The sequence below is a fragment of the Hordeum vulgare genome, chromosome 7H, assembly GCF_904849725.1.
Source record: "Hordeum vulgare subsp. vulgare chromosome 7H, MorexV3_pseudomolecules_assembly, whole genome shotgun sequence".
NCBI classification, from domain to species: domain Eukaryota; kingdom Viridiplantae; phylum Streptophyta; class Magnoliopsida; order Poales; family Poaceae; genus Hordeum; species Hordeum vulgare.
The window spans coordinates 597,819,434-597,847,106 of NC_058524.1; the positions used below are offsets into that span (position 1 = coordinate 597,819,434).

Sequence of the window (27,673 nt, forward strand, 5' to 3'; positions counted from 1 at the left end):
GAGGGCATCATGATCACACATAGAACAGAAATACATCATAAAGATTCTTATGGGAAAGTAACAATTCCTTCACAAAGCAAAGTATGAAGCAGAAACCATACCGAGAAGTAACCAACAACATTCCAAAGTCACTGAAGCAATTGCAATTTATCATAACATCAGAAAGAGTCAAATAAGAGCTTGTAAGGAAAACCCACATACTCAATCATTTCTTTTGTTTTCCACAATTGTTACAACTCACGTGGTACTCATGGTGTCAAAGTTTCAGCTGGACACAGAGCAAGATAGGGGCTTATAGTTTTGCCTCCCAACTATTTACCTCAAGGGTAAAGTCAACAATAATAAAGCATAAGTACTCAACTCCAAGTTGATATATGAATATAGATCTTTCCCAAGCATGTGACGGTAGCCAAGACAAAGGCAAAAATAGGGAATTGGTGAAGATCACCAAGACTCTTAGAAGGGCAAAAAGTAAAGGTATAAGATAGGCCCTTCGCAGAGGGAAGCAGAGGTTGTCATCTGCTTTTGAGGTTGGGATGCGTGTCCTCTTAGTGCGGAGGAACGTCACTTTATATTTCCTCCTGTGATAAAGAACTTTATTATGTAGTCTGTCGCTTTTATGTCTTCCTCATCACAGGTTCGTACAAAGCTTATTTTCCACACACTAATATATCATACATATTAGAGAGCAATTTTTATTGCTTGCACCGATGAAAACTTACTTGAAGGATCTTATTCAATCCATAGGTAGGTATGGTGGACTCTCATGGCAAAACTGGGTTGAAGGATTATGGATGCACAAGTAGTATCTCTACTTGGTGCGGGAGTTTTGGCTAATATGAGGTGAAAGCAATCGTCACATGCTAAGGGATCTCTAATCGTATAACATTGTTTGGAACCAAGCAAACACAATTCATTATGTTGTCTTCCTTGTCCAACATCTACTCCTAAGCATGTAATAGTTTACTTCTTATTAATTGCAACAGTGATTGAGGTCTATGTTGATTTATTCTCAACAAGTTTCAATCATCATACGTGTCATATGTGAAGTTATCACTTTCCATAAGATCGTCTCATGATCTTTCATGTTGTCGTTCTTTTCATACTTTTGATCACGACAAAAAGCAAAGCCCTTGACTAAGATACTCTTTATTATATAGCTCGTAAGCTCGAATACATCAAGGGAGAGACAAAAGCAAAAGACTCAAACTAAACACTAAAGACTTATTCCTCTAAGAGAAGAAATAAAAACTGAAAAGGAAAGAACTAAAACAAAGGTAAAAGCAAAAGATATAAAGGTGATACGATACCAGGGCAACTACCCCAAGCTTGGCAGAAGCCAAGGGGATTGCCCATACCAATGCTTAGTTGTCTTCCTTTGGTGGTGATGGTGGTGGAGTTGTTAAAGCAGTCTGATCCTCCGTCTTCCAAGGCATAGGTGCTCCATCATGGCAGGATGAACGAGTCGCCGGAATCCTCAAATCTGCAGCCAACCTTATTGATTTAAATCTGTACTCATACTCACAGTTTTGGTTCTGCAGGTCATAAATCTGGCCCTGAAGTTGATCAACCCTTTCATAGAGCCTGGAGAGGTGTTTCCCAATGTCAATGGCGTCCATCTTGTGCTTGCTGGTGAACTCCGTGATCATCATGTGGTTGGCGTTGAGTCCACGCTCCACCATCCATTGGCACTTGAAGACTTGTTGCTCCATTGCTTCGAGCCTCGTCTCCATGCTTTCGGTCTTCTTAGGCCCCTCAACATCACGGATGTGCAACATCCCCTCGCTCATCTTGATAGATTGAGGGTGTTTCAGCACTTCCGTGAGGTAGGGATTGATGACCTTCTCGAAGATCTTGTCCTTAGGAGCATTTGGGGAAGTCATGATGATCTAGATCTGCCACAGAAACAGGCTCGAGACGAAAATAGAGGAAAACTGCACGATACAGAGATCAAAACCGTCGGGCGTATATATAATGTTTTTTTTCTGGACCAGAAGGAGTGCTCCTCAAGAAAACGGAGTCCGGGAGGCACACGAGGTGCCCACAAGCCCTCTAGCCGCTACTAGGTGGTAGGTGGCGGCTACCAAGCTTGTGGCCGCCTCGTGTGCTCTCCGGACTGCTTTTTATTTTTCTAATTTTCCAAAAATTCCAAAACAGAGGAAATTTCCTATTGGAAAAGCATCAGAGTCCAATTTCTTACTGAAACAGATACCTCTTCATTTTCAGGGTCTGAAACAGGCTGATAAACATCCCTTATGTACTCCTCTGGAGTTATGACATTGATGATATTGGTCTCAACATTTATGGGAGTACCAGAGATGTAATGCTTGATTCTTTGCCCATTTACCACTCTAGGAAAATTTCCTTCCGTGTTATTGATTTTGGTGGCACCGGAACGATATACTTCCTCAATAACGTAAGGACCTTCACACTTAGAGAGAAGCTTGCCTGCGAAGAATCTTAAACGAGAATTGTATAGCAGGACATAATCACCTACATTGAACTCTCGTTTCTGTATTCGTTTGTCGTGCCATCTCTTAACCTTTTCCTTGAACAACTTGGCATTCTCGTATGCCTGGGCCCTCCATTCATCTAATGAGCTGATATCAAACAACCGCTTCTCACCCGCAAGTTTGAAATCGAAGTTGAGCTCTTTGATTGCCCAATAAGCTTTGTGTTCTAGTTCAAGAGGTAAATGACAGGCCTTACCGTAAACCATTTTATACGGCGACATGCCCATGGGATTCTTATAGGCAGTCCTATAAGCCCATAGTGGATCGTCAAGTTTGCTAGACCAATTCTTTCGAGATCTATTGACGGTCTTTTGTAGGATCAATTTGATCTCCCTATTACTCAACTCCACTTGACCACTAGACTGAGGATGATAAGGAGATGCAACTCTATGGTTGACATCATACTTAGCGAGCATCTTGCGGAAAACACCATGAATGAAGTGTGAACCGCCATCAGTCATCAGATATCTAGGGACTCTAAATCTTGGGAAAATGACTTCTTTAAGCATCTGAATAGAGGTGTGGTGATCAACATTTTTAGTGGGGATAGCCTCTACCCACTTAGTGACGTAATCCACAGCAACTAAGATATGAGTGTACCCATTGGAACTCGGGAAGGGTCCCATATAATCGAAGCCCCAGACATCAAATGGTTCAATGACAAGAGTGAATAGTTCATAGGCATTTCCTGACGCTTACTGATGTTCCCTATTCTTTGGCATTCGTCACAAGACAAGAAAAACTTACGGGCATCCTTCAAGAGAGTGGACCAATAGAAACTTGATTGCAATACCTTATGAGCAGTTCTATCTCCAGCATGGTGTCCTCCGTGGGCTTCGGAATGACACTTCTGTAAGATCTGTCCATGTTCATGCTTAGGCACAAAACGTCTAATAACACCATCTACTCCTTCCTTATAAAGGTGAGGATCATCCCAAAAGTAGTGTCTCAAATCAAAGAAGAATTTCTTCTTTTGCTGATAGGTGAAACTGGGTGGTATGTATTTGGGTACGATATAATTTGCATAATCGGCATGCCACGGTGCACTATGTGAAGTGCAGATGACATTTAGTTGCTCATCACGAAAGTTGTCATCAATAGGTCGTGGGTCATCAAGGACATTCTCTAGCCTAGACAAGTTATCTGCTGCAGGGTTATCACCACCCTTTCGGTCAACGACGTGCAAATCAAATCCCTGTAGCAGGAGAACCCGTCTGATCAGCCTAGGCTTAGCATCCTTCTTCTCCATAAGGTACTTAATAGCAGCATGATCAGAGTGAATAGTGACTTTGGAGTCAACTATGTAAGATCTGAACTTTTCACATGCAAACACGACTGCTAAAAACTCCTTTTCCGTAGTGGCATAGTTTCTATGGGCACTGTCTAGAGTTTTACTAGCGTAGTGAATAACATTCAACTTCTTGTTAACTCTTTGTCCTAGAACAACACCAACATCATAATCACTAGCATCGCACACGATTTCAAAGGGCAAGTTCCAGTCAGGTGGTTGAACGATAGGTGCGGTTATCAAAGCCTTCTTAAGTATTTCGAAGGCTTCCTCACAATCCTCATCAAAAACAAAAGGAACATCCTTCTGCCAGAGGTTGGTAAGAGGCCTAGAAATCTTAGAGAAGTCCTTAATGAACCTTCTATAGAAACCAGCATGACCTAGGAAACTTCGTATACCTCTGATATCTGTGGGGCAAGGCATTTTCTCAATTGCATCAACCTTAGCCTTATCAACTTCAATGCCTCTTTCAGAGATTTTGTATCCTAAGACGATACCTTCATTAACCATAAAGTGGCACTTCTCCCAATTCAAGATGAGGTTGGTATCTTCACATCTCTGTAAGACTCGATCAAGGTTGCTGAGGCAATCATCAAAGGAAGACCCGTAAACGGAGAAGTCATCCATGAAAACCTTGACAATCTTTTCACAAAAGTCAGAGAATATAGCCATCATACATCTTTGAAAGGTGGCAGGTGCATTGCATAAGCCAAAAGGCATACGTCTACAAGCAAAGGTAACGAAGAGGCAGGTGAAAGTGGTTTTCTCCTGATCAAATTGTGCAACGGGTATTTGCGAGAAACCTGAATAACCGTCTAGAAAGCAGAAGTGTGTGTGTTTGGATAGCCTTTCTAGCATTTGGTCGATAAACGGCAAAGGATAATGATCTTTCCTGGTTGCCTTGTTCAGTTTCTGGAAGTCTATCACCATCCTATAGCCAGTAATAATCCTTTGTGGGATTAGTTCATCCTTATCATTAGGAACGACGGTGATACCTCGCTTCTTAGGTACGCAATGTACTGGACTTAACCAATCACTATGAGCAACAGGATAAATGATTCCTGCTTCTAGAAGCTTTAATATTTCCTTTCTAACGACCTCTTTCATCTTAGGATTTAATCTCCTTTGATGATCAGCAACTGGTTTAGAATCAGGGTCGGTTTTAATATTGTGCTGACATAGAGTGGGACTAATACCCTTAAGATCATCAAGAGTATATCCAATAGCAGCACGGTGCTTCCTCGGAGTTATTAGTAACTTCTTCTCTTCCTGCTCTGAGAGGAGAGCACTAATAATAACAGGGTATCTCTCCTTCTCATCAAGATAGGCATACATAAGAGTATCAGGCAACTGTTTAAGCTCGAACACAGGATCACCCTTCGGTGGGGGAGGATCCCCAAGCAGTTCAGAGGCAGATTATTCTTGAGAATAGGATATTGTTCTAAGACAATTTTATCTATCTCACCTCTCTCCCCCATATGCATATCATTTTCATGCTCAAGCGGATATTGCTCTACAGGATCCGTAGGAGGTACGGCAATAGAGGCAAGAGCAATGATTTCATCCCTACCAGACGACTCTTTTTCATGGGGTTGTCTTCCAAACTTGGAGAAGTTAAATTCATGAGACACACCCTCGAAACTAACAGTGACGGTCTGCTTAATGCAATCAATGTGAGCATTGACAGTGTTGAGAAAGTGTAACGACCAAGATGCGGTCCTTTCCGATCTGGGGATCGAGGCCCCGAATTGGAAAGGAGCGCATCTAAGCGTCTCGCAAACAGGTAACATAGCACATACATAATAATAAAGACAGACAATTAGGGGTTCAATTGCCTTCTCATAAATATCTCAGAGTACATCACACATACAACCAAGGTAGTTCCGCTACGGACTACAAAACATAGAAAGGCTATGCTACCCTGCTTGCAGGCCCACGATCACGACCATGCCTCAATCTTCTGGATAGTTCACGTACAGGCGGTCTGTCTCCTCATCGTACTGCCACGCTAGCTGCGTGCCGTCGGGATCATCTGTCTCTGGGGTACCTGAACCTGTTGGTATTGTGGAGGAATCCGTGAGCCACGGGGACTCAGCAATCTAAGACCTTGGTGCCAGAACTAGTCAAGTTATTAGGTAGGATAAGGTGAGGTGTTTAAGGTTGCAGCATCCTAAGCTTGATTTGGTGGCTATCTTACGTAGAATATATATGAAGGTGGACTATACTAGCGGTCGTGAAAACTTGATCACTAAGTGGTCCTAAACACCTACCTACGTCAATCATAACCCCACCGTGTTCCCGATCAAAGAGAGGTCTTCGAGGGGACAGTCACGGTTACGCACACAGTTGGCAATTTTATTAGATTATGTTTAAGTTATCTAATATCGGATGTTAACAAAATATTCCAAATTGCCACATAACCGCGGGCACGGCTTTCCGGAAGATTAAACCGTGCAGGGGTGCCCCAACTAGTCCATCACAAACGTACACGGGCCACAAAGTAATCCTCTATCACGAATCTCGTGATCTCGTCGGATTCCTTAGAGTAAAACCTCAACTCTGGGGGAAACCAAAGCTTCACCGGGATTCCTTTACGCAAGATATATCGCTAAGGTAAGACAAGGCTAGCAGGACCTCCCGACGTGTCGACGACCCTAATAAGAGTCGCGTATCTCAGTCTCAGGACACGCCGGATAAGCGAAGCGTACAGTGGCGAGAGAAATCTCCCGAGTTGCCCCGGGATGCCCCGGCACGGTGCTCTAGTTTGGACCAACACTCATGAGGAGCACTGGCCCGGGTTGTTGATTAAAGATCCTCGGGGTGATCATTCCCTATGCAGATTATTAAGTGATTGGCAAATTAACACCAATGTTGGGTCCTGCCGGACAAGTCTTATCACTAAGCGATTTATCAAGGGGGTCCCCATAACAACCCCAAACGTGTTAGGAGCGATCATTATGGAATCAAACACCGGTAGCCGGTAACTAAGGCGGCAATAACAGAACAAAGCACCCGGAAAAAGGCTAGGCCTTCCATCGTTTACCAAGTATATAGGGGCATTAATTAAATAACAGCATTTAAGATAATGATATCAAGCTCATGTTAACACATGAGTCAAAGCACCTGCATCTAGCAACGCTAACATTAGTAGTTGAGCAAAGCCTACTTAGCCATTCAAGTTTGCTAGGAAGGAATCAGTGTTTGGGTTCATGGCATATCAAGAGGCAATTTAATTCAGTGGTAGGCAGCGAGCAATATGACATGGAAACGCAATCTAGCATAACAAGTCTAGCGATGGAATCAAGGTCATATCATCTTGCCTGTGATATCCTCAGCTTGGAATGGTTCTTGATCGTCCTGCACGTACTCTCCTGACTCCACGTATTCGTTCTCCGATCCCGGTGCTACCCAACATAAGAATGACATCCAATGAACAACAGCACCTCAAGATGCAACAAGCACATGATGCATGAGATGAATATGAGCATGCATCACTAATTCTATCACTAGCACAAGCAAAAGAAGCTAATACAAGTTCCTGTACAGAACTGTACCCTAAGCTATTTTGACATGCATGAGAATGACATGATCAGATGCGTCTCGTGAAAACGATGCAAAACCATATAAAGAACAATACAATCGGAGCTACGGATCCCAGGTTGCCAAGACATAAAACAAACCATCATGGATGGGGTGGAGCAAAGAAGAACACCACAACATCAACTAAGCACTCACAATCATCAAAATGACAAAACTACATAATCTGCATCATAGCACTTTGTGAGCTACATGCAAAGCACCTACAGCCACCCAACTATGACAAATAATATATGTGGCTGTAGCTAGCCAAGAATACTACCAGCACAAGCAAGAATCACACAAAAAGTAATTAAGCACAGGAAGATACAAGGCTGCAAAATTTCCCAAAACCATCAGATCTCAGGGGCTTAGTGAAAATTCCTGCACCTAACTTTCTGTCTTTGCTCTGAAGCTTTTTGACGGCAGCCAAAACAATACCTACAGGGCTCCAAATGATATGAAATTTTACAGGGAGCTAGAAAGCATATCAGGTCCAACTTTGTAGTAGAAAGCTAGGGCTAGATCACTACAAAATCACCAGCACAACCTCATCTACAGGGGACGAAAATATAAACAGATTCTCAGACTTAGTGAAAATCTGAATTTCAGTCACAAGCCCACTTTGGATGGGCACAACTTGCACACATGGATTCAAAATCATGAATTGAAACCAACATGTGGTAGAGGTTGTCACCCTCTACTACCACAACCAAGAAACAAATAGAAGAGCACTTCACAAGTCATGGAACCAAGCTCGAAACTTAGAAGAAACTGCAAATATGACTTTCCTGAAGATGTTCCAATGGAAAAAATTATTTCACCAATGGATTCCTGGGATCTTTCTACCCCAAAACATATATAAAACATATGCACTTGCTTGGAGCAAGTGAGCTCAAACTAGGAAGGAAAAACTACATAGAATCCAACATAGTGAATAGTGCAACATTTATGCAACTCCCACTAGAACAACTATCACATATCTATGCTCATGTGCACAAATACAATATGGACATGAGGGTTTGGACCCCATGTTGGTGTCAAGCACATCAACAACACAACTACTTCTCACTAAGACACCCACACACACACATCATGCTCTCTCTCATATTAAACATGAGGAGGTGCACAACTTGCACATGGGGCTGTTTTACCACCTACACATCACACCACAATCTCATCATTAGCTCTAAGACTCCAAGAACAACATAAGGGAAACTATCAAGCAAATGATAGTAAAGCTACAATCACTTGCACACCTACACTAGCAACACCTCATGTGTGTGCAACACACACACACGCATGCACATCATCTACTGCCATCTAACTAGTCACACAAGCAAAGATCACAAGCCACCAACATATCATCATAAACTAGGGTAGCATCACCACACACACACACATGTGGCTAACATCATGTGTATGCACACACACACATGCACCTCTCACAAGAACACACACACACACACATACCATCTGGTCTACTATAGCAGCAGAGGAACAAAATAATATTATGCCATCTGCCATCTTATGTTTAAGGCACAAAACAACAAATAAAGCAAAAGAGCATATCCAGCAAAAAAATAAAACAAGAGGTAAAAGAAAAACGGGGCACCCTTGGGATCGAACCCCTGTGCCTCTGGTGCAAAGCCATCTACACTACCACTGCGCTGCGCTAGCTTACTCGACGGAGAGGGGATCCCAGTGAGGTTAAACTGTCTCTGGGACTTACTGTGCAGAGCAACGAAAAAATAGCAAAAGGTGTCGAAGGGGGGAATCGAACCCGCGCCCTCCATCAGGCACGCCACGCTAGCTACCACTGGGCTACGAAACGGTGTCTGAACCACTACGCGCTGCAAAACGGAAGAGGTAACCTCCGTGCTTATCTGCTACCGGCGGCTGATCGGAACAGGGGAGGGGTCTCGCTGGCGATGCGAGCCAAATCCAGCTCCGGCTCGTGGAGGGGAGGAAGCCCACACACACACACGAGCTCATTTCACGTCCTAACTACTCCCGAGGGACTCTACAACGGCGTGATCGGTGGCTCCGGTGATAGAGGTGATGCGCACAACGATTCTACGGGTAGGGTGCCCGAACTAGGACAGGGAGGAAGCAGGAGGAGCGCTACCTCACGCACGGGTCGAGGAGGAAGCGTCCCGTAGTGGAAGTAGAGGAAGACGGGCGCCGGCGAAGCTGCTCGTCGAAGAAGACGCGCCGTCATGGAGAAGAGGAAGCAGGGGCGATGTGGTCGATCCAGCGGCAGGAACGAGCCCCTGGAGAGGCCTGCGAGCTCCTGGACCGCTCGTCGAGGAGGAAGAGGCAGCACAGTGACGACGGCGACCTCCTTCAACCGTCGACTATGGCGGATCTGCCACACTTACCTTGATGCGACGATGCAGAGAGGAGGGTGATGAGATCTGGGTGGAGCGGCGGCGGAAGGGGAACCCTAGCCGAGGCACGGACGCCAAGGGGGATATATAGCGCGTGGGGGCGCGTGGGGCGTGTCTTCGGCCATGTGCGCGCGCCTCCTCTCGGTGGAGCAGAGGGGAAGGGAATAGAGGGGATGACAGGTGGGGTCCCCTGCCTCGCTGGAAAGGAGGAGGAAGACGGCGTCGCGTGCGTGAGCGAGGGGGACTGGGCCGGGCCGTGAGGGAGAAGTTGCCATGGGCGCCAAATAGAAGAAAGGGGCTCTGTGGCCTTGCTATTTACAGAAAAGAGCCAGAAGGAAAAGAATTGAGCAAGGCAAACTAATAGGGATAAATTCAAAAGAAAATACCCCCTGGTCATATAAAAATATGACCTATTTAAATAAAATAAGATCAAGATTTTTAGGAGCAGATAATATTTCACAAAACAGAATTAATGCCTCTGTTTTGTTCTTATTGCACCTGCTTTCAACACTTTTAAAAACACCAAACTATCACAACTTCACACTCACAATAATCCCTAAACATTGGACATTTTTAAAACAGGGAAGGAACATATAAATATTTGAGCTAGGGAACTAAAAGAGAGAGAGAGGGGGTTTGTAAATATGACAAGCCCCACTACCTTAGTACTAACATCACATGAACTCATAGTAGCCCCTCAACACACACACAAGATCACATGCAACACAAGGTAGCTAACCACAAGATCACCACACCACATGAAATGCTAAGATCATATAGCAACAACATAAGACAAGGCATGCAATGATATGCTATGCATGCATGCAAGGAAGGAAAAAAATACAAGGAACATGACAAGAAGTCATGGCACAAATGATAACATCAAATCTCTGACAAGGCGGACCCACTTGCAATAGGTTCCAAATAGGGAAGGTTTACATCTGGGGCACTACAGAAAGGGTCTGCCGAATATGATGGGGCAAAAGCTATCTTGTGCAGTACCAAGGACGAGGAAATCAGTAGGATACTTCGTCTTACCACACAGGACTTCTACGTCTCTCACAATTCCCACAGGGCAGATAGTGTCTCTATTAGCTAGCATAATAGTGACATCAATGGGTTCTAACTCAACAGGTGCAATCTCATCTTTGATTTCATCATATAGAGAACGGGGTATTGCACTAACACTAGCTCCCATATCACATAAACCATGGTAACAGTGATCTCCTATCTTGACAGAAACAACGGGCAGGCCAACTACAGGCCCGTATTTGTCTTTCGCGTGAGGTTTGGCAATTCTAGCAGAGTCCTCACAGAATTTGATAACATGCTCGTCTACGTCTTCAGCTAAGAGATCTTTGATAATAGCAACACTAGGTTCAACTCTAATCTCCTCAGGGGGTGCAAGTGGTCTAATGTAACCCCTACGTATCATAGTTGGAGCTTTAGAATAATCCTTTATCCTAGCAGGGTATGGTGGTTTCTCAGTGTAGGCACAAGAAACAACATGATCACTAAAAGCAATGACTTTCTCCTCAACTAGATTGGTTTTGACTATGTTGCTTTCTGCAGGAGGATGATACTTAAACCACTTCTCTTTGGGAAGATCAACATGAGCAGCAAAAGATTCACATAGAGAAGCTACTATCTCAGAGTCAAGTCCTTACTTAGCGCTAAAATCTCTAGAAGTGTTTGTCTCAGCAAAAGATATAACGCAATCAAACTCGAAATTCATACCTGACTCCTTACCTTCCTCCAGCTCCCAATCTTCAGAGTTACGTTTGATTCTTTCCAATAAATTCCACTTGTGGTCAATATCCTTCTTCATAAAAGAACCGGTACAAGAAGTGTCAAGCATGGTACGATCTTCATGAGAAAGCCGAGCATAAAAGTTTTGAGTGATAATTTCTCTCGAGAGCTCATGATTGGGGCATGAATATAGCATTGATTTAAGCCTCCCCCAATCTTGAGCTATGCTTTCCCTGTCACGAGGCCAAAAGTTATAAATAAAGTTCCGATCACGATGTACTAAATGCATAGGATAAAACTTTTGATGAAATTCCAATTTCAACCAATTGTAGTCCCATGATCCAGTATCATCACATAGCCTATACCATGTCAACGCCTTATCCTTCAAAGATAAAGGAAAGACTTTCTTCTTTACCTCATCCTCGGGAAAACCTGCAAGCTTAAATAAACCACAAACTTCATCTAAAAAGATCAGATACAAGTCTGGATGTGAAGATCCATCTCCTGTAAAAGGATTAGCCAGCAGTTTCTCAAGCATACCCGAAGGAATTTCATAAAATATATTTTCAGTAGGTACCTCAGGTTGAGGAACAACTCCTCGTGCTTCCGTTCGTGGTGAAGATACCCCGAACAAACTCCTCAAAGGAACAGTTTCCATAGTGACAAGTGACAATAAATTTCAGCACAGTCTATAGATGTTTCCTTACCAAAGGCGCTTCACTCCCCGGCAACGGCGCCAGAAAAGAGTCTTGATGACCCAAAAGTATAGGGGATCAATCGTAGTCCTTTCGATAAGTAAGAGTGTCGAACCCAACGAGGAGCAGAAGGCTCTGATAAACGGTTTTCAGCAAGGTAATAACTGCAAGCACTGAAAGTAGCGGTAATAAGTGATGTTGTAGTGAGGTGAAACGTAACAAGTGAAAAGTAACAAGTAACAAGTAGTAGCAATGGTGCAGCAAGTGGCCCAATCCCTTTTGCAGCAAGGGACAAGCCTGAACAAAGTCTTTTAGGAGGAAAAACGCTCCCGAGGACACACGGGAATTTCTGTCATGCTGGTTTCATCATGTTCATGTGATTCGCGTTGGTTACTTTGATAGTTTGACATGTGGGTGGACCGGCGCTTGGGTACTGCCCTTACTTGGACAAGCATCCCACTTATGATTAACCCCTCTCGCAAGCATCCGCAACTACGAAAGAAGAATTAAGACAACGTCTAACCATAGCATTAAACTAGTGGATCCAAATCAGCCCCTTACGAAGCAACGCATAGACTCGGGTTTAAGCTTCTGTCACTCCAGCAACCCATCATCTACTTACTACTCCCCAATGCCTTCCTCTAGGCCCAAATATGGTGAAGTGTTTTGTAGTCGACGTTCACATAACACCACTAGAGGAAAAACAACATACAACATATCAAAATACCGAACGAATATCAAATTCACATGACTATTATCAGCATGACTTATCCCATGTCCTCAGGAACAAAAGTAACTACTCACAAAGCATAATCATAATCATGATCAGAGGTGTAATGAATAGCATCAAGTATCTGAACATAAACTCTTCCACCAAGTAATCCAACTAGCATCAACTACAAAGAGTAATCAACACTACTAGCAACCTTACAAGTACCAATCGGAGTCGTGAGACGGAGATTGGTTACAAGAGATGAACTAGGGATTGGAGAGGAGATGGTGCTGATGAAGATGTTGATGAAGATGCCTCCCCTCCGACGAGAGGAGTGTTGGTGATGACAATGGCGACGATTTCCCCCTCCGGGAGGGAAGTTTCCCCCGCAGGATCGTCCTGCCAGAGCTCTAGATTGGATCTGCTCAAGTTCCGCCTCGTGGCGGCGGCGAAACCACGAAAAAAGCTCCTGATTGATTTTTCTGGAACGAAACCCTTCATATAGCAAAAGAGGGGGGCCAGTGGGCCGTCAGGGAGCCCACAAGCTTGCTAGCCGCCACCAGGGGGTGGCGGCTACCAGGCTTGTGGCGCCCTGGTAGCTCCCCTCTGGTACTTCTTTCGCCCAGTATTTTTTATAAAATCCTAGAAAAATCCACGTAACTTTTCAGGGCATTTGGAGATGTGTAGAATAGTGGACTAAGATTTGCTCCTTTTCCAGTCCAGAATTCCAGCTGCCTGAATTCTCCCTCTTCAAATAACCCTTGCAAAATAAGAGAGAAAAGGCATAAATATGGTACCACAAAGTAATATAACAGCCCATAAAGCAATAAATATCAACATGAAAGCATGATGAAAAATGGATGTATCAGTGTCTCGAAACGACGAACTGTCGCAACGGTGCACAGTTGGGGAGAACACAATTTTATCTTGAAATTTTAGTGAGGGGTCACCTTATAATGCTACTGTCGTTCTAAGCAAAATAAGGTGCATAAAAGGATTAACATCACATGCAAATCATAAGTGACATGATATGACCATGAACTTGTGCTTCTTGATCTCCATCACCAAAGCACCGACATGATCTCCATCGTCACCGGCGCCGCACCATGATCTCCATCATCATGCTGCCATCGAGGTTGTCGCGCTATCTATACTATTACTACTAAAGCTACCACCTAGCGATATAGTAAAAGCATCTGCAAGCACAAATGTTAGTTTAAAGACAACCCTATGGCTCCTGTCGGTTGCCGTAGCATCGACGTGCAAGTCGATATTTAACTATAACAACATGATCATCTCATACATACAATATATCATATCATGTCATTGGCCATATCACATCACATGTGTACCCTGCAAAAACAAGTTAGACACCCTCTAATTTGTTGTTGCATGTTTTACGTGCCTGTTATGGGTATCTAGTATGATCGCATCTTACTGACGCAAAGCCACAACGGTGATATGAAAATTGCTATTCAACCTTCTCCAAGGACCGCCTCGACCAACTCCGATTCAAGTAAAGTTGAAGAAAGAGACACCTGCCAGTCATCTTTATGCAACAAGTTGCATGTCAGTCGATGAAACCGGTCTCTCGTAAGCGTACGAGTAAGGTTGGTCCGAGCCGCTTCAATCCAACAATACCGCCGAATCAAGAAAAGACTAAGGGGGGCAGCAAATTGAACATCAACGCCCACAAACTCTTTTGTATTCTACTCGAGATATCATCTACGTATGAACCTAGCTCTGATACCACTGTTGGGGAACGTCGCATGGAAAACAAAAAAATTCCTACGCACACGCAATACCTATCCATGGTGATGATCATCTACGAGAGGAGAGAGTGAATCTAAATACCCTTGTATATCACTAAGCGGAAGTTTATATAACGTGGTTGATGTAGTGGAACATCTTCGCGATCAAAATCGCAGCCCGTCCCGCGATCTCATCATGATCCGTCCCGCGATCCCATCACGATCTATTCCGATATAGTGCCAAACGGACGACACCTCCGCGTTCAGCACACGTACAGCTCGATGACGATCCCCGCCTTCTTGATCCAGCAAGAGGGGCAGAGAGGTAGATGAGTTCTCCAGCACGGCGGCGTGGTGGTGGTGAGCTAATCCAGCAGGGCTTCGCCTAAGCACCGCCAAACTAGACTAGAGCAGAAACAGACCTAGAGAGAAGTAGAGGGAGCACATGGCAATTAGGGTTAGCCCTCACCTCTAAAACCTCTAGTATATATAGGAGGGAGGGAGGGGAAGAGTCAGCCTCAAACCATCAAGGTTTGGCCGAAATTGGAGGTGGAGGAGCCCTACTCCAATCCTAATATGAGTAGGATTCCTCCTCTCCACTTGTAAACCCTTTCCACCTTTTTCACCTTTGGGTTTCTTTACTTCCCACCTCCAATCCGCCTTGGGATTTAGTGGAGGCTTTGGCCAGCCCACTAAGGGCTGGTCCACGTCCTCCCACAGCCCATGAGACCCTTTGGGGTGGGCGGGGCCACCTGGTGGACCCCCGGAACCCATTCGTCACTCCCGGTACATTCCGGAGTTCAAAACCCACATTTCTATATATCAATCTTTACATCCGGACCATTCCGGAGCTCCTCGTGATGTCCGGGATCTCATCCGGGACTCCGAACAACTTTCGGTTACCAAACACACATAACTAAATAATACTGAAACATCACTGAACCTTAAGTGTGCAGACCCTGCCGGTTCGAGAACTATGCACACATGACCTGAGACACTCCCCGGTCAATAACCAATAGCGGGACCTGGATGTCCCTATTGTCTCCTACATATTCTACGAAGATCTCTATCGGTTGAACCTCTATGTCAAGGATTCATTTAATCCCGTATGATGTTCCCTTTGTCCTTCGGTGTGTTACTTGTCCGAGATTCGATCGTCGGTACCTCCATACCTAGTTCAATCTCCTTACCGGCAAGTCTCTTTACTCGTTACGTAATACAAGATCTCGTGACTAACGCTTTAGTCACATTGCTTGCAAGGCTTGTTTGTGATGTTGTATTATCGAGTGGGCCCCGAGATACCTCGTCGTCGCATAGAGTGACAAATCCCAGTCTCGATCCATGCCAACCCAACAGACACCTTCGGAGATACCTGTAGAGCACCTTTATAGTCACCCAATAACGTTGTGACGTTTGATATACACAAGGTATTCCTCCGATGTCCGGGAGTTGCATGATCTCATGGTCATAGGAACAGATACAATGACATGCAGAAAATAGTAGCAATAAACTGACATGATCATATGTTACGTTTATATTTTGAGTCTTGTCCATCACATCATTCTCCTAATGATGTGATCCCGTTCTCAAGTGACAACACTTGCCTATGGCGAGGAAACCTTGACCATCTTTGATCAACGAGCTAGTCAATTAGAGGCTCACTATGGACAGTGCGTTGTCTATGTATCCACACATGTATTTGAGTTCCAATCAATACAACTCTAGCATGGATAATAAACGATTATCATGAATAAGAAAAATATAATAATAATCAATTTACTATTGCCTCTAGGACATATTTCGAACAAAAAAATGTGACTCGGCCTTAATTTTTTAATACTAGATACCTTGAAAAATAAATACTTCATAAAATGCATAATATATGTTGTAATTAAACATATAAACATTTACGACAATGTTTCATATTATTTTGTCATATGATACCTTACAAAATCAGTGCGTATATACATACAATTTTTATTTGGAAGGAATCATTGCTTGGAAATTAGTAGTATATTTTCTGGAAAGCAATAATTATCTATTAAAGGTCACGGTGCATGCAAACAAAATTTGAAAAGTCATATTTCGTGAATTGTACGTCATGCATCATAAATATCACTTGTCATAACACGCACCTAGGTGCATGGTGCATTTGTATTAGTACTAGAATATGGTGCATTTATATTAGTACTAGAATATGGAAAATAACAGCCATCATGAATATCACTTGCCATAACTGACACCAAGGTGCCCCCAAATATTTATAGATGCGACCAGGTGTTCCCGAACTCACAAAGCCGTCCCTCAAAAAAAGCCCATCATTCTACCGATGACCTGCATCGCTTGACTCCGCCTTGCTTCCGCCGCAGATCGCGGGCTCATGCGTCGCCATCGTATGGAGGTCAAAGTGCCACCGTCGTCCGGAGCTCGTGCGTTGTGGCTGATCAGCCTGGAGGAGACAGCGGTCTCTTGGACCGGCTCGTGACTCGCTCGGTCCGGGCCGGCTCGGTAAAAAAATCGATCGGTCCGGCCATGAAAACAGGACAAAAAATCCACGATCTGGACCGATTAAAGCTCGGCCCTACCGAACGGACCGAGCGAAGCTCCAGTGGCATGGCGAGAGCATCGCGGGGCGTGCCCGAGGCAGGGCGGGGGCGTGGCCGGAGCATGGCTGGGGCTTGCCCGGGCCGTGGTGATTCAGCCTGGACGTACCGAGCGGGCTTCTTGGCCCGCTCGTGGACCGCTCGGTCTTGGCCCGCTCGGTCCAGGCCCGACCACAAAAACCGACCGGTCCGGTCCCTCAAAACAAGACCGAAATTTGCTTGGTCCGGTCCGGTTAAAGCTCGGTCCGACCGAGCGGACCGAACAGCTCACCGGCGGCATGGCGAGGGCACGGTCGCGGCATGGCGAGGCATGACGGGGATGTGTTGGAGGCATGGCGGGGGCGTGCTGGAGGTGTGGCGGCTCAGGCATGGCGGGGGAGACGTGATGTGTCGTGGCCGCCACCGTCCAGAGCACGACATCTCGTGGACGTGGTCACTGTCCTCTCCAGGACGAACCACCATGTCCAGGAGCTTCGCAAGCATCGGATCTCCTCCCCCCGTAACAAATCGATGGGATTCGCCACGAATCAGTCGGGATCTTGCTCCATCTCCAGCTCCGGCCGTCGCCGTTCGTCGTCGATTCCTTCGCCGTCGCTGCTTCTCCGGCCTCCCCGACCTCGGTATCGAGCTCTACATGAGTGCCCGCACCTATTCCCTCTGTCTCCGCTTCCGATTACGTCCTAGAGCCTTCGATAGCAGATGCCATGGTCACCACCTCGCCACCGGTGAGCTGTTGGCCGGTCCGCCGATCCGGCCCGGGCTTTTGCCTCGCCGGTGCGGTCCCTGAAAAGAGGACCGCCAGCCTACTCGGTCCGGTCCGGACCGGGCCGCCGCCGGCCGGTCCAAACGTCGGCTCGGACCGGGACCGGACCGGCCCGGACCGTGTCCACCCTGAGTGGTGATGGTGTGTGAGGTGTGTGGCAAGGGCATGGTTCCGCGCGGCCAACAGACTCTCTGGACCTGGAAATCATGTCCATTGGACCTTCTTCACTTGGATCTATCATCTCCATAAAAAAACGACGAGGGAGGTCCTACATCGCCGCATCAACCATCGTCTCTTTCATCTCCGTCCATCGGCCGTCGTGTGAGATTCGCCACCGATGAGCTCCTCTGGTGTTCTTCTTGATCATGTAGCTTTCTCTAATTCTTCTCAAGCTTCGAAACATCTTTTCGATAAGCTTCGCTTCCGCTAGCTTAGATGAGCCGTCGCCGGAGCTCTAGAGCGCGCTCTGTCCATGTCTTCACCGGTCCTCAGAGTCTTCTCAGTCCGGCCCGAGTTTGGCCATTGTCGGTCCGGTTCCTCAAGACAGGACCGCGGCGCTGCTCAATCCGGTGATGTCCGGACCGGACCGTCGGTGGCCGGTCCAAACGCCGGCTCGGACCGGGACCGGACCGGCTCGGACGGTGTCCAGGCTGAGTCGCTGACACAAAGCTCGTGCGTCGCCACCGACCCAAAGTTAGTGCACCATCGTTGGCCCCAACCCCGCGACCCTCTGTCTTGCTCAGGCGGCTTCCCCGACGATGCCGACGAGCAATTCAGTCCATCCAGTGCGCAGTCACGCCATCCTCCCTCGTCCGGCACATCGCCACTGTCCACTGTGGATCCCATGGCGAACCATGTCGCCTCCCCATCATGGACTTCCATCTGCCCGTCTCTACTCATGGCTTATCTCCTCCCTCATCCCCACTAGATCGTGGCTATCTCCGGTCCCGGACCTGCTACCATACCAACCTGCTGCGGTTCCTCCGCCCCCCGTGCTTCCATAGCTCATCACCGATTCAAGCTTCCGAGCGCAGCAAACGGAGGACGTGACCTTATAGCCCCGCCGCTCTGAACTTCAGCAATCCTTGCCATGCCCCTCTGCTCTGAACTTCAGCCCCGTCTTTACGCCAGCGCCACTGCCCCTCTCGCCGCAACTGCAACCCAGTTCTTGCGACAGCAGCGTGCCCATGAAAATCCCACTACCCTCGTGTATTATTCCGTACACGCACATCTATCATGGCTGGTGAGACTAGCAGCTGATGTGTTAGAGCACCATGGGCAGAGGAGCTCTGCCGCCGAGGGTTCTCCAAGATATCCTCCTCCTCCCGCTCCAAGATCTGCTACTCACGGTGGAAAACTGGCTTGGTCCGTGCCCAATCTCCCCTGCAGGGTTGTGTGAAGCTCTGACATGCTCCTCGCTCGTGACGCCAAGCTGATGTTGTCCATGTTGGTGAGTGTAGAAGAAAGCAAAAAGCAAAAAACGAGAGAGAGAAAAGGTCAACGTGCTATTGTGGATTTTGTTTTTCTTTATTTCCAAGCAAACAGTACGACTTGTACGTGTGTGCGTTCTTCCAATGAGAGCATGTGCTTCTAGTTTGATACAGCCCAATCTTACATATAGCATGCGCTTGTGGGTGTGTGTTCTTCCATATGAATTCATGTGAGAAGTTCAAATTTAAAATAAGCACAAGTTCACATATAGTAAAAATGGTGCAATTAATTTTTTCTTTGTGAAGCATACATTCTAAAATTTGGAGAGCTCATGACAAACAAAAATAGCCACCAGAAAAGTACCATCGACAGTTCAGAAAAGCTGCTCCTATGGCTACGTGTGTGCACACACAAAACAACACATAATTCCTTGTTGATTCTCATATTCTCTAAAACAAAAACAAAGAACTTAAAAATTGATTTTTTTTTTCTAAGAATAAAACTAACAAGTTCAAATTTTAAAAGAAGGGAAGTTCAATGTTTATAAAAAACTAAGATTTACATGCTCAAAAGAATATAAGAAAGAGAGATTTCTAGAGTTTACTAAATAAATAAACTAAGAAGTTCAAATTTAAATAACAGAGAGTTCAAATTAAAATAACAAAAAGTTTGAAGTTTATAAAAATCACAGATTTTATATCGTTACTAAGTTATAAATGAAGAACTTCAAATTAAAATAAAAGGAACAACTAAAAAAGTTTTATAAGAATTCCGCTTTTTCCCATAAAGTAATTAAAGAACCAACCATGAACTTCGTACTGAAAAAACTATCAAATTTGATGTTTGTTTAAAAATTAAAAGCAATTCTTTAGTATAGAATAAAAAAATGTGAAGTTCAAGTAGAAATAAAGAGAATTCGGAGTATATTCAAGCTTATGATTTATTAAAAATTGGTTCCTAGGAGTTCACACTATTAGGGAAAACCCTACTAATAGCGCTGGATATATTAGTAGCAGTAACGCTGGTCCACGCGCTACTGCTATCGTGCTGCAGCTAAAAACTAGTAGTAGCGCAAATACAGGCAGCGCTACTCGTAAGTCTAGTAGCAACGCTTGATCACACAAAGCGCTACTGCTAATATTTTCCAGCGCTACTGCTAACGTTTACTATCAGAATGCATCATCATCGACAATATTAGAAGTATTAAGAATATTCACATAACAACTTATATAACTCATATAACTCATACTCATTTAACAACTCATATAACTCATACGCATATAGCTCATACTCATATAACTCATACTCATATCACTAATAATAATCCAGTTGACGCCTCACGGTGCAGACGTTGCAACCCAAAGATAAGGAACCATCACTGGATCTAGCTCGGGTGATGTCCCTGGAGAACCTGCCAGGTATTGGAGAACCTGGCATCCAGCGCAACCATGTAGCGATAGACGTGCTCGTCCTCCTCCCTGACACGACGACGTACCACCTCCGTGTGGGCCGGCTCCCTCGTCACCGATAATGGATCACGCGACCGCCACCAAAGAAGCTCCGGGTCAACGATGAGACCCGGATTCCGCGCCAAGGTGCGGCCCGGAAGGTAGCACCTCCCAGTGCCGGCCCGGCAGAGCCCAGTCCCGCACATGTTGGCGCCTATCAAGCAGGTGGCCGCCACCAAGTCGACAACGAGGATGCGGGATGGGCATCGTCGACGTCGAGACAAATTCCTCTGAAAAATTTTAGCTCGTGTTTAATGTTTGAACCGAATATTACATGGCAACATCATATGATAAATTAACCAAATATTACATTGGCTATCTCAAGAGAACATGGCAACATCATATGACAAATTAACCAAGTTCATATGACAAAAACTAGTTAGCTCATGTTCAGTGGATCAACGCTCATGACAACATCATATGACAAATTAATCAAATATGATTGTGCATGTTTGCAAGTTTGAGGTAGTATAAACTAGAGGGGAGCGAGAGCGTGATAGTACGGTGCGGGGGCGACGTCGGAGGTGGCCGAAGGCGGCGGCGCTAACCCTAGGAGAATGATATAAATAGAAATTAAACAATAAGAAATTAGTTGTCAAATATTTTTAAATAAACGACATAAATTACTTAATAAATATGGTTGAGGAACTTAAATAAACGACATATGATGGACACTCTTCTCTCATGTATGGTGGACACTCCCTCACCGTTTTTTCGACCGTCGATGATGGTCGCTACTCCTACTTCCCCTAGTGCATAACAAATATCTAGTACAAGGAGAAGAAGAAGAAACGACCCCACGACAACAGTCGGCATTCTTCTTCTCTCATATATGGTGGACACTCCCTCGCCGATTTTTCAACCGTCGATGATGGTCGCTACTCTTACTTCCCCTAGTGCATAACAAATGTCATATGCGCGGGGCAGCCTCATCGGTGATGTCGAACGTGTCGAGGCCGAGACGCGTCTTGTCGGAGCGGATATTGCCGTAGAAGTTGCCACAGGGGCGCTCGCGGACGCCGCGGAAGCCCGAACTTCCCCGACGATGCGGTGACATGGTGGCGCGATGGCGGTGAGGTGAGCAAAGACGAGAAAGAGCGACAGAGAGCGTGTGGTAAGGCACAGAGCGGTGGCAGGACCCGTGGAAGGACGCTGAATTTATAAAGTGCGTTGGACGCCGTGCGCCAAAGCTAGCCCTCATCAGGGTGCTTTTTCCCGTACACCAGAATCTCCCGCGTCCGCTGAAGCGTACAAAACTCACTCCATGTGCGCTGAAACCCACGTTTCCCTGCACACGCGTTTTTTACCGCCGGCGTTGAAGATGCTCTCGTGCTCTAAGGCTTCATCTTAAAATTGATCAAGAGATCACCCATCTGTACCTTTGACGAGTCAACGGTCAGTGGAGCGACATGTCACCGGACCTGCAAGTCAGACGCCTCAACGCGGCAAGAGTCGAAGTAGTAGTAGAAGAAGACGTCCATGTATTCGGCGGTAGGTGAGTAAAAGGCCCCCGTACGGTCGTCTCCCCACACGGCCGGCCACACGACACATACGGCCATACGGGCTCTTCCTCTTCCTCCTCGTCAGCCTTTCTTCTCGCTACTACAAATACTCCTCCTCGCGTGGGGCTCTCTCGATCCAATCCCGTCTCCCGATCCACCCAACACTTCCAATTAGCTCGCAATCAAGGCGATAGATCACGACCCGCAGGTCAAGCCGCTAGCTAGCTTGCTTGTCCGTCGAGTGCAGAGTGCAGCAGACACGCCGCCGGAGGGATGGCGAGGGCGTCCAAGAAGAAGCAGCGGTCGGGGTGGGGCGCCCTTTTAGGCAGCTGCCTGGGCGGCGGCGGCGGCGGCGGGAAGACGGGGAAGCAGGTCCGCCCCGGCCCTGGCCCGAGGAAGCGCGAGTCGTCGGCGGCGGCCGGGCAGCAGCAGCGGCTGTCGTTCACGGACGTGATGAGCATGAGCGCGGCGTCGGAGCAGGAGCTGTCGGTGTCGCTGGTGGGCTCCAACCTGCACGTGTTCACGGTGGCGGAGCTCAAGGCGGCGACGCAGGGGTTCCTGGACGACAACTTCCTCGGCGAGGGCGGGTTCGGCCCCGTGTACAAGGGCGCCGTCGACGACAAGGTCAAGCCGGGGCTCAAGGCGCAGCCCATCGCCGTCAAGCTCTGGGACCCCCAGGGCGCCCAGGGCCACAAGGAGTGGCTGGTACGTGCCTGCCTGCCCGCTGCGTAGCGCATGCATACCTACTACTAGATGAGATGAGTGCGTGTATGGCATGGATTTGACTGACCGGTGGTGGTGATTGTTGGTTTGGTGCAGTCGGAGGTGATCTTCCTGGGGCAGCTCCGGCACACGAACCTGGTGAAGCTCATCGGCTACTGCTGCGAGCACGAGAACCGGCTGCTCGTCTACGAGTACATGGCCAAGGGCAGCCTCGAGAACCATCTCTTCAAACGTAAGCTACCTAGCTAGTTCCATGCATCACTCGCTACAACTAATAGTTTCATGCATGAATCACTCGCTACAACTAATAGTTTCATGCATGCAACCTGTACCACGTACTTTGTTTCAACTCTCGATGATTACCTAGTAGTATTTCGTTAGTTGCTATCTTGTTGATTAGTATATTATATAGTAACAACAACGACACTTCAACTATCTTGAACACACGTTGCAAGTAGGGATCATTGGGAGAAACAAGCAAGTAATTCGACAAAAGATGGTCCATATATTGTAGGGTGCTATAGCTAAGCTGCCCCAGTTAGCGTTCTTTACTCTAGCTAACATTTGGTAAGACCGACATGATCTTATAATTAGCTAATCTCCAGTCATTAGGTGCAAGATGAGTGTGCACGCTCGTTCGAGCAACGTGTGCATGCAGCATGCCGCAATTAAAGAAAGCAAACGTACAGCAATAGCCGCGTACACTTGTGTTAGTTTTTCCTCTTGCGTGTGTGTGTGTGTGTGAATGAGCTGCGTCTACAGATATAGATGTAGGTGCATTCAGCAATCAATCAAGTATTGACTAATATATAATTAACCAGAAAGAAGAAGAAAAACCACGTCTTGAGGGTTACACTTACACATGGGCAAGCTGACCAGTCCGACATTACCCATGCTGACTTCGTTTCGTTGGCCCATCTGAACTGAACTTCCGTTCTTTGATTCTCTCTGGAACGGAACGGACGGCGTGGGTGCATTTTTCGTGTGGGCGGATGGGAATTGACAGGCCCAGTTGTTGCCGTCGAGCCAAACCTTTCTTCCAACAACCAGCCTTCAAACTGCGCTCCGATCAAACTTGCACGTCACAGTTTGGATCACTTCCATTACAAAAATACTGTTATTTGGTTGTTCGACGATAGCTAATTAACCACTCATGACCAATGATCACCAGAATACTATCGTTGTACATGATGCGTAGATGATTGGTCATCATCATCTCGATAAGAAAAAAAGATCGAGCGCATTGACTCTTGTCACGATATGATGATGCAAGCTATCTATCGATCAGGATGTGCGTTGGAACTAACTTTTGTCATGTCTACACGAGCGGCGCAAAAATGACAAACATTCACACTGGCCCTAAATTTGGTTCTTGTTTGGCAGAGTTTCCTCCTGTTCTGTCGTGGTCAACCCGGCTCAACATCGCCGTGGGCGCCGCCAAGGGCCTCGCCTTCCTTCACGACGCCGAGAAGCCCGTCATATATCGCGACTTCAAGGCATCCAACATCTTACTCGATCCGGTAATGGATTAATGCTTAACACCTTCTTCTTTTTGTTTTTTATTTTTTTGGCCAGGGAACAGTTCTTCATTTTACTAGTACATACTATATATCTAACGAAATATATGTCGTCGGAGTAGCTCAAGTGGAGTAGTTGAACTTCAGCTACGCCAGCCACATATATTTCGATATAGAGGAACTTCAGCTACTCTGACAACATATATTTTAATACAGAGGGAGTAGTATATATATCAAATTGTATATGTCCAATTATTGCTGCTACGTCATTCTCATGCTAGCTTCCACCCCGTTTTCTGGGTTGACTTCGCACAAATGACGAGCACGTCAAAACCTGAAAACCTTGAAGTTGGTAGGCAGTAGCTGATTATTGACTTGGTGAACGCATGTATATATATTGACAAATGTAGGCGAGTAGTATAGAGTTGTCAATATATATGTGTGCAAAAACGACTGACTACTTTCCACGGGGCATGCATGCATGCGACTTTTCAACTCAAGAAGAGTTGCTGAAAGGAAGTGGGAACGTTGATCAAGCTGTTTAGGCGTTGTATAGAGTTGTCAAATCTTACTTTTCTGATTAAGACATGTAATACGCAAAAAAATAAAAAGACATGTAATACTCAATCGTCATTTTTTTCTCTACAATGCAACCTCTTTTCTTTACAAGTAACAAGAAAGGTAACAAATTGAAGGCCCCATCAAACCAGCACTCCAGCCATTTTATTGAAAGAAATCATTCAGCCCTTAGCTTGGGCGTTGAGCAACTTTTTTATATAGGACCGTGTGGCTCTATTTATAAAGCGGACGAGATTGCAGTCCAACGAAAGTTCAGCTGCCGGGCTTTCTTGATAAACCGTATGGCTCTATTTATAAAGTAGAGCGAGATTGCAGTCCAGCCAAAGTTTGGCACTACCGCTTGTTTTAGGCCGTATTATAGTAGCCAACAACCAGGAAGACTTTATCTAAGTGCATCCCATTAGTGAACGGTACACGATTGTGATGCGATACTAAAATGGTTGAACTTTGTTTTTTTAGGACTACAAGGCAAAGCTCTCCGATTTTGGGCTTGCCAAGGATGGGCCGGAAGGCGACGACACCCATGTCTCAACACGTGTCATGGGTACACATGGCTATGCAGCACCAGAGTACATCCTAACTGGTACACATCTCTCTCTCTCTCTCTCTCTCTCTCTCTCTCTCTCTCATGCATGTATTTTTTCAGCATCTAAACAACATCTAAATGATTGATATGGTTTTGATTTCTAGGTCATTTGACAGCAAAGAGCGATGTTTATAGTTTTGGTGTCGTTCTGTTGGAGATCCTCACTGGAAGACGAGCCGTGGACAAGACCAGGCCTAGTAGAGAGCACCACCTAGTCCAACACATGCGGTCGTGGCTCAAAGACCCAGAAAAGCTAGGAAAAATCATGGACCCTGCTTTGGAGGGTAAGTATGCCACCACGGCGGCTCATAAGGCAGCCCTGGTAGCATACCAGTGCCTGAGTGGCAGCCCAAAGAGCAGGCCGGACATGTCCAAGGTCGTGGAAGACCTAGAACTACTCCTCAACCTCGTGGATGATGTTCCCGGTGAGTCGGTGATGCATGTAGCTTCACAAGCTGACACTAGGAAGGAAAGGACAAGAAGAAATGGAGAGAGGGAGAGCCGTAACGGGGGAAACCGGAGTAAAGCCAGGCCTCCGAAGAAGACCGTGAGGGGGAGGGGGAACATAAGCGAGGATCTTTGGGAGTGGAACACGCCTAGAGAAGGAAAAATCTAGTGTAGTAGCATGACACTATCGTGTGGAACATGGATGTAAATGTTGACGGTCGCACACTAGTTTTGATCAGGAGGATGAGATTCCACCCTTCCCTAATTTGTTAATTCTTTTAGTTGTTAATTAGCTTGCCCTTGTTTTTACCGTATCCTTTTCTAGAGTGAGATTCCAAAGCAAAGTCCATGTAGAGTCTATGATGTGCTTTCAATTGCACTTATCTTGTTTCAATTTTGCAAAGGGACATATGCACGACATGGGAGCTTTTCAGACACAGCAGGACAGAGGCCACACTAGTGTTGTACATGGACATTTGTTTATTTCTTTGCCGTTAAACTTAACCCGATTATATAGTCCGATTCACGAGGTCACAATTTTCGTTTAGAAAAAAAGGCTCAAGTCCAAAGTGCGACCAACATACCATGTATTCTTGTCATGAAAACAACAAGAGATTAGGTAGCAACAATGATCAGCAGAGGATGTCTAAGATCACCTTATAATGAAGGTCATCATACATCTACACCAACAAAAATGACACTTCGATGCTTTTTGAATACATACAGTCGCATCGATGCATCACGATCTAGTCCTATGTTAGGAAGACATCAATCGAGGTTTATTTCTTGGGTCGAGTCATACGCAACTCCAAACACCCTCTCGTTCTATTCCTCAACGCATGTTCGAGTCGTTCAAGACTCCTTAGACTTGTTCCTAAGAGCTCCTCGATGAAGTTTGGAGTTGTAGTGCATGCCCCTTGCTTTTATCCAAGTAACAATGAACCGAGTGCATGCCAATAGCGGGTTTAAATATGTGCCATGACCTTGACAAATGACCAACCCTGCCCTAGTGGTGGTAGGTGCGAGGGCACCAAGGCCATGCAGCACCCGTACTTAGATGTAAGTGGGTCTTGACTGAAGCTTTTCCACTCGCATAGATACTGGGTTGGCCCATTTCATAGTTTTTTCTTTGTTCCCGCGGTCGCTTTACAGTTCTTTGGGCTTTTCTTTCCTTATTTTTGTCTATTGGTTAGATTGGTCCAGTTTTCATCAATTTGTTTTTTGTTATTCTATAAGGTTTTTGTAAGATTTTTCATTTCTTTATTTGTTGTGTATTTTCTTAGAGTTTCGGTAGGTCTCCATCAATTTTTTTCCTTTCTTGTACTTTTTTTTATAATATT

The 27,673-nt window shown here is 45.8% G+C and overlaps 1 protein-coding gene across 1 annotated transcript; it reads left to right on the forward strand.

Annotated features, from left to right (window-relative positions):
• Positions 1–22,522: 22,522 nt before the first annotated feature.
• On the forward strand, positions 22,523–26,772 carry LOC123413155 (serine/threonine-protein kinase RIPK-like). The gene is made up of 5 exons (XM_045106106.1): positions 22,523–23,186; positions 23,301–23,436; positions 24,588–24,724; positions 25,760–25,883; positions 25,991–26,772. Exons 1-5 carry the CDS (start codon positions 22,755–22,757, stop codon positions 26,500–26,502), a joined length of 1,341 nt encoding a protein of 446 aa, XP_044962041.1. The 5' UTR covers positions 22,523–22,754; the 3' UTR covers positions 26,503–26,772.
• Positions 26,773–27,673: the final 901 nt, after the last annotated feature.